At 53.8% G+C, this 7,635-nt stretch overlaps 1 protein-coding gene across 1 annotated transcript in view; it reads left to right on the top strand.

The window, feature by feature from the left end:
- The window catches only part of prpf31 (PRP31 pre-mRNA processing factor 31 homolog (yeast)), a 20,725-nt gene that overhangs the window by 3,487 nt on the left and 9,603 nt on the right, over positions 1-7,635 (top strand). The window contains exons 3-5 of the mRNA XM_048621097.1: positions 5,936-5,996; positions 6,640-6,723; positions 7,317-7,414. Coding sequence (XP_048477054.1) covers positions 5,936-5,996; positions 6,640-6,723; positions 7,317-7,414 — 243 coding nt within the window. The remainder of the gene's footprint in view (positions 1-5,935; positions 5,997-6,639; positions 6,724-7,316; positions 7,415-7,635) is intronic.

Here is a 7,635-nt window from a genome sequence, read left to right as displayed (position 1 = left end):
CGCTTTCCCGGCGAGAGCGTTTCCAGGACTCGCGACCCTCCGAGAGGATTCGGAAGGAGGGGAACGTTCGCTCGCAAGTCCCGGAGTGGCCCCCCCTGCCCAAGCCCTGACCGCCGACCCCGAGAGCTGTGGTTATTCTGTTCACCTCTGTTGTTCACTCTAAGAGCTTGTGAATTCGGATAAACCTGTTGGACCGTGACCTTCGCGCAGCTCCCCCCTCCCTCCCCAGTCCAACACCGGCTCCTCCACATCTGGAGTAAATCCCGAGTAGTCCACACGCTGCTCCAGATGTTGCCCCATATCCCTGAAACTCCTTTTGTCTTTGCCTTTTGTTTAATTCCCATTTTGTGGTAGACAACACAAGCTCCCCTTGCGACCCCCCCGACCCACCCTGATAGCTCCCTGATAGCTGCCCAGTAACCTGTCACCATTCCTGTGCTCGCGCAGCCAAATCCCTCTGCATCCCAGAGCCAGCACCGATGAGACCCGTGCTGTCTGGGCCCTCCTTCCGAAATAACCCGATTTTTCCCCGCGGCGCACACCTGATTGGCCTCCCCTTCAGCTCGACCGCGTAACCTACCCGTAGGCTTTACGTAACCTTCGTCGTTTGCCCTGTCCGTAACTTGCGGGTTGCAGAACCTGGGTCGCACTTCTCCCAGACCAGCCCTTGAGCCACATGCCCGCCTCTTGCTAACACGCTAACTTGCTCCTGTCCCTGTTCGCGGGTGGGTCAGGGAACAGTGCAGGCCCCTTTGGTGTCAGTACCGCGAACCGGGACCCAATCCCCTCCTCCCGAGTCCTCTCGGAGGGTCGCGAGTCCTGGAAACGCTCTCGCCGGGAAAGCGGAGCCCCCCCAGAACGCGTCTCCAAGACCCGAGATCGACCGATTGATCGAACTCCACTGAGGAGTCTCCATGCTTCATCAGGAAGACACGCAGGGACGCAAGCTATTTTTGAAAAAGCACGAGGCGAGGGGTTTGGATCTGATCGAAACTTGCAGGACACTGGGGTGGTCCAGGGCAGAGTGGACGTGGAGACAACGTTTCCGACTGCAGGAGAGACGAGGTCGCGAAGGGGCGCAGCCCTCGGTGGGGTGAAGGGATGACCCTTCAGAACGTTTTGGAAAGCTAATTGCTTTCCTTACCCAGTCCAGGCTACACGTCACTTCAGATCCACAGCCGTGAGCTGATGGCATACGTGGTCTCCACAACGGGACCACGAAGACGAAACGCAGACTGGGCAAGCAATTTGCGGAACACCTACGTTCTGTCCACGCCAATGACCTCGAGCTCCCAGTTGCCTACCACTTTGGTACACCATTGTGTTCAAAGAACAAGAACAAAGAAAATTACAGCACAGGAACAGGCCCTTCGGCCCTCCAAGCCTGCGCCCATCCAGATCCTCTATCTAAACCTATTTTCCAAGGATCTGTATCCCTCTGCTCCCTGCCCATTCATGTATCTGTCTAGATACATCTTAAATGACGCTATCGTGCCCGCCTCTATCACCTCCGCTGGCAACGCGTTCCGGGCACCCACCACCCTCTGCGTAAAGAACTTTCCATGCATATCTCCCTTAAACTTTTCCCCTCTCACCTTGAAATCGTGACCCCTAGTAATTGAGTCCCCCACTCTGGGGAAAAAGCTTCTTGCTATCCACCCTGTCTATACCCCTCATGATTTTGTAGACCTCAATCAGGTCCCCCCTCAACCTCTGTCTTTCTAATGTAAATAATCCTAATCTACTCAACCTCTCTTCGTAGCTAGCACCCTCCATACTAGGCAATATCCTGGTGAACCTCCTCTGCACCCTCTCTAAAGCATCCACATCCTTTTGGTAATGTGGCGACCAGAACTGTACGCAATATTCCAAATGTGGTTGAACCAAAGTCCTCTACAACTGTAGCATGACCTGCCAACTCTTGTACTCAATACCCCGTCCGATGAATGAAACCATGCCGTATGCCTTCTTGACCACTCTATCCATCTGCGTTGCCACCTTCAGGGTACAACGGACCTGAACAGCCAGATCTCTCTGTGCATCAATTTTCCCCAGGGCTTTTCCATTTACTGTATAGTTCGCTCTATGTTCCCTGGCCACCTTCTTCTGTCTTGGGCTGGCTCTGGTGTCTAAGGTTTTGGCGTAGATTTGTAGCTCGGGTTGTGGGTGTTGAGGTTGGTTGGCTCGCGGAGCTGGTTTGTTATTTCGCAGACGTTTCGTTACCATACTGGGTAACGTCATCAGCGCAGCCTCCGATGAAGTCAGAGTGTTTTCCCGCCTGGTTTTTAAACTCTGGGGTCCATTGAGCTGGATTGCCTCACTTCCGGTTTTCCTTCGTAGTGGAGTATATATGGGGTCGAGTTCTATGTGTTTGTTGATGGCTTTCTTCGTGGAGTACGAGGCTTTAGGAATTCCCTTGCCTGTCTCTGCCTAGCTTGTCCCAGGATTTTGGTGTTGCCCCAGTGGAATTGGTGGTTCTCCTTGTCCATGTGGATTGAGATGAGTGAGTATTGGTCGTGTCTTTTTGTAGCCAGTTGGTGTTCGTGTACCCTTGTGGTTAGTTTCCTTCCTGTTTGTCCGATGTAGTGTTTCTTGCAGTCTCTGCAGGAGATCTTGTAGATGACATTGGTCCTGTCCATGGCGGGGAGTGGGTCTTTAGTTCGGGTGAGCACCGACTGATGTGGGCTTGTGTGCCACTCTGATGCCCAGCGGTCGTAGAAGTCTTGTGGTTAGTTCCAATGTGTTCATGATGTAGGGTAGTGTGATGAGTGTGTCAGGGCGTGTAGTATCTTCTTGATGTTGTTCGTGTAGGCATCTTCTGACTCAGTTTTTTGGATATCCATTATCCTTGACAACCTGGAAGAGGTATTCTTCTTCCTCTTGGTTTAGTGCTCCGGCGAGGCTCAGTGCAAGCTGGAAGAACAGCTCGTCTATTGCTCAGCCTTCGAGACTTGGTGTCGCGTTCAGTAATTTCAAGAGAGTGAACATCTTCTTCCATGTCCTTTACCCACCAATTCCCCCCACCCACCCATACCCAGGTCCCGTCGTGACATTTCAGCCCTTGAGCCCCACGTCCGTCTCTCGCTCCCCTCTAATTTGTTCCTGTTTATCGTGTCCAGTTCTGGTCGCCTCATTACAGGAAAGATGTGGAAGTGTTGGGAAAGGTGCAGAGGGGATTTATCAGGATGTTGCCTGGAATGGAGAGAAGGTCTTAGGAGGAAAGATTGAGAGAGCTAGGGCTTTTCTCTTTAGAATGATGAAGGATGAGAGGTGACTTGATAGAGGTGTACAAAATGATCAGAGGTATAGATAGAGTGGACAGCCAGAGACTTTTTCCTGGGGTGGAGGTAGCTATGACGAGGGGGCGTAGTTTTAAAGCGAGTGGAGGTAGATATAGGGGAGACGTCAGAGGTAGGTTCTTTACTCAGAGAGTGGTCGGGGCGTGGAATGCATTGCTGGGAGAGGGTGGTGGAGTCGGCCTCATTAGGGGCATTTAAGCGGCTATTAGATAGGCATATGGATGATAGTATAAGGTAGGGGTGGAGGTTAGATAGACCTTAGGTTTAGGGTAAAAGTTCGGCACAACATCGTGGGCCTAAGGGCCTGTACTGTGCAGTACTGTTCTATGTGGCCTATTCGCGGGTGGGTCAGCGGACAGTACGGCGCAGGGACAGGCCCTTCGGCCTGTCACGTCTGCCCCGATGTTCTGAGCTAGTCCCACCTGCCCGCGCATGGTACATGTCCCTCTGTTTCCTGCCTGTGCGTGCGTCTGTCTGAGCTCCTCTGAAACGTTGCTGTCGTACCGCCCCTCTGGTAACACCTTCCGGGCACCTGTAGCTACCCCCTGTGTAGAAAAAAAACTCGCCTCCCACATCCCCTTGAAACATCCCCAATCCCTCACCTTATACCTGTGCCCCTTAGCAATTGACGTTTCCACCCTCTGGGAAGCAAGATTCCAACTATCCACCCTGTCCGTGCATCTCGGAATTTTATGTACTCCGAGCAGGTCGCCCCACCCGCCACCTCGACCTTCCGATGCTCCGGTGAAAACGGCCCAAGTCTGTCCAACCTCTCTTTCTAGCTAAGATGCTCCGATCCAGGCAGTACATCCTGGTAAACCTCTTCTGCGGCCTCTCCAGAGCCTCCCTCGTCGTTCCTGTGGCGCGGTGACCGGAGCCGTGCACCGTAGTCCAAACTTGGCCCGGCCAAAGTGTTACCCAGCTGCGCCAAGGCTTGTGCCCCGACCCCGATGAAGGAAGTTGGGGGGGTAACGTGGGGGTGGTGGGGAGCGTGCTGTACGCCTCCTTTATCCACTTGTGTCGTCGCTTTCAGGGAGCCGCGGGCACGCATCCCAAGGTTCCTCTGTATCCCGGTGCTCCTAAGCTGTTAGCAGATGACCTCCCACAATGCATCACCTCACACTTGTCCGGATTAAATTCCATCCCTGCCCAGCTTCCCAGCTGATCTGTCGTAGATTTGAGGGTTTTTTTTCCCTCATTCATTCACGGGATGAGGGGCGTCACTGGCTAAGGGCAGCATTTATTGCCCCATCCCTAATTGCCCAGAGGGCAGCTCAGAGTCAACCCCATGGGCCTGGAGTCGCATGTAGGCCAGACTGGGTAAGGATGGCAGCTTCCTTCTCTAAAGGGACGTTAGTGAACCAGATGGGTTTTTCCGACAGTGGATTCACAGTCATCATTTAGACCCTTAATTCCAGATATTTTTATTGAATAGAAATCCCACCTTCTGCCACGGTGGGATTCGAACCCAGGTCCCCAGAACGTTTGTCTGGTAATACTACTAGGTCATCGCCTCCCCCTTGGTCTCCCACATTTGGCGCGCGGCCTGTCGCACTGACGATCTGGAATCTCCTCGTGCCTCCTGGTTACCTTGCGATCCGTCTGTATGGGTTGTGACTGCCTGTGGGTATGTGCCCCCCTCCACCACCACCTCTCTCTCTGACACAGCGCGGGGTACGGGATCACAGCCTCCAGCTCGGGGGCCAAAACCAGCTGGGCTCTACAGGGGAGGTGCCACGGGCCTACACTTTCCCCAAAAACCGCAGCCTCCAAGCAGTCCCACTTACTGCAGCTGTGACTCCTCCCCAGTCCGGCTGTCCTTCGTGTCCTGAGGAACTGCTTAATTGTTGTACTGTGTTTTCTTTTTTGTTATGTTTCGTTAAGCTCACCACCGGCTGTGGTCGTATTTTGAAACTCGAGAACAGGGACGCCTGCCCGATACTTCGCAATTAGCAGGGTTTTTTTTGTCTCTCTGCTGCAGCAGAGTTAGAATCAACTCCCTAGTGCTGAAAAGCATCAGGCAAAAGCAACTGAGCATCCCTTCCCCTTCCTCTGTTGAACCCTACAGGTCCCTTCCTCCGTTTAACTCCCCGCGTCCCTTCCTACGTATAGCTCCCCAAGTTCCTTCGCTCCAGCGTTCTGTTGGAAGTGGCGTTCGAGGCTCCGAGGTGCACTAACTTGGCTAGTTCTGCGCGCTCCTCATGCAAAAGGAGCTGACTTGCGGCTCCTTGTTTCACTGGAACCCTGACGACGACGACGAGAAAAAAAAAGAAACAAAACACGCTTCGGGCCACGACCCTAGCTGGAAAGTCAACCACCAGTTCCAAACCGAGGCGACAGGTCACGGGACGAGAGCGCATCAGGTGGCAAGGGGGTGAAGTGGGGGTTAAGTGCGATGTGGGCTTCCTTGAGTACAGGTTTGGGGGGGGGGTGGGTAGGGGGGAAGGGGGAGGGGGTGGTGGTGGGGGTGTTCCTGGGGGTGTCCCACGTTTCTTCCCTTGTCGAGTCTGGCGATCCCGAACAGTCCATGCTTCGGAGACCGGCTCAGGGACGCCACCCCCCGCCAAATCCCCTTGGGGGCGGGTGGAGAGACCCCTGGACGTTCGCATTTCTCACCCTCACCCTCTGCCTTGCAGTTCGCGGAGATCATCACCAAGATGGGAGACTACATCGGGAAGCAGCGGAAGTCTTCGGAAGGTAAGGACGTGCCTTCCTGCCCGGGTCGCAGCTCTGTCATCCAGGCCGACACTCCCTCCCTTCCCCCCCCCCCCCCCCAATCCATCCCCAGTGCCAGTACTGAGGGAGCGCTGCGCTGTCGGAGGGAGACTGACAAACTCTTAGGGACTTGAGCTCCATACTCCAGGCCGACATTCCCAACAGGGTAGATCGGATAAACAAACGAGCGATGAAGGAATAAAAGGGAAAGGGAGAGAGAGAGAGAGAGGGGCAAAGACCGGGTGGGAGTCAGTAACGCGAGCATTGTGATGTTGGGCCGAATGGTCAATTGCTGTTCGTTCACTGAGGTTCCACAGGGGACATAGCTTTGAGGGGTGATAGTTATAGGACAGATGTCAGAGGTAGGTTCTTTACTCAGAGAGTAGTAAGGACGTGGAATGCCCTGCCTGCAAAAGTAGTAGACTTGCCAACTTTAAGGGCATTTAAATGGTCATTGGATAAACATATGGATGATAATGAAATAGTTTAGGTTAGATGGGCTTCAGATTGGTTTCACAGGTTGGCGCAACATCGAGGGCCGAAGGGCCTGTACTGCGCTGTAATGTTCTATGTTCTATGTTCTGAGCTCTTCGCTCCCTCTCACCTTACCCATCTCTTTACCCAGTGACAGGACCCGTGGAATCCGATCCTGAATACAAACTCATCGTCGATGCAAACAACCTGACAGTGGAGATTGACAATGAGATCAGTGAGTGAAACATTTTCTGGTGTTTGTCACCTTGTTCAGGGAGAGGGTGGGAGGATCCAGGCGTATGGTCAGCTCCAAGTAACATTGTTGGAAGTTGCAAAAGGCTCGGTTCGACCCGCACTCAGAGCACCGTGCGCAGTTCCCCGGTCTCCGTATCAACCGTCCATCCTCGGTTAGACCCGCACTCGGAGCACCATGCGCAGTTCCCTGGTCTCCTTATCCCCCCCTCGGTTAGGCCCGCACTCAGAGCACCGTGCACAGTTCCCCGGTCTCCGTATCAAACACCCATCCTCGGTTAGACCCGCACTCGGAGCACCGTGTGCAGTTCCCTGGTCTCCGTATCAACCGCCCACCCTTGTTTAGACCCGCACTCGGACACCGTGCACAGTTCCCCGGTCTCCGTACTCCCCCCCTCGGTTAGACCTGCACTCGGAGCACTGTACCCCCTCAGTTAAACAGGATGGGAGACGGGGCCTGTGAGTCTGTAATGATGCCAGTTACAGTACCTTGCAGTCCCCTGCTGTCTGAATGGGGTCAGATGTTCCCAGGAGGACAGTTTAATGAAGTGTGTTCCCTTGTTTTCGCTTCCTCAGATATCATTCACAAATATGTCAGAGATAAATACTCGAAGCGGTTTCCAGAGCTGGAATCACTGGTTCCCAATGCACTGGACTATATCCGGACTGTGAAGGTGAGGCTACCAGATTTGTTCGTAAACATCTGTCTTCTCTCCAGTCCCCCAGTTACAACCCTGGCTATTTCTCATTTATTATCAACCCTCTGCTCCTGCCTCCTCCAACCTCCTCCAATCCTCACCCTCCTGTTCAAATCCCCTCCCTCCCTATCTCCGTCACCTCCTCCAGCCCCCTACAATCCTCACCCTCATGTTCAAATCACTCCCTCCCTATCTCC

The sequence above is a fragment of the Rhincodon typus genome, unplaced genomic scaffold (genome assembly GCF_021869965.1).
Source record: "Rhincodon typus isolate 14 unplaced genomic scaffold, sRhiTyp1.1 hic_rhity00000051, whole genome shotgun sequence".
Taxonomy (NCBI): Eukaryota; Metazoa; Chordata; class Chondrichthyes; order Orectolobiformes; family Rhincodontidae; genus Rhincodon; species Rhincodon typus.
Note: the sequence above shows the minus strand (reverse complement) of the source record. Positions and strands in the feature narration are given on the sequence as shown.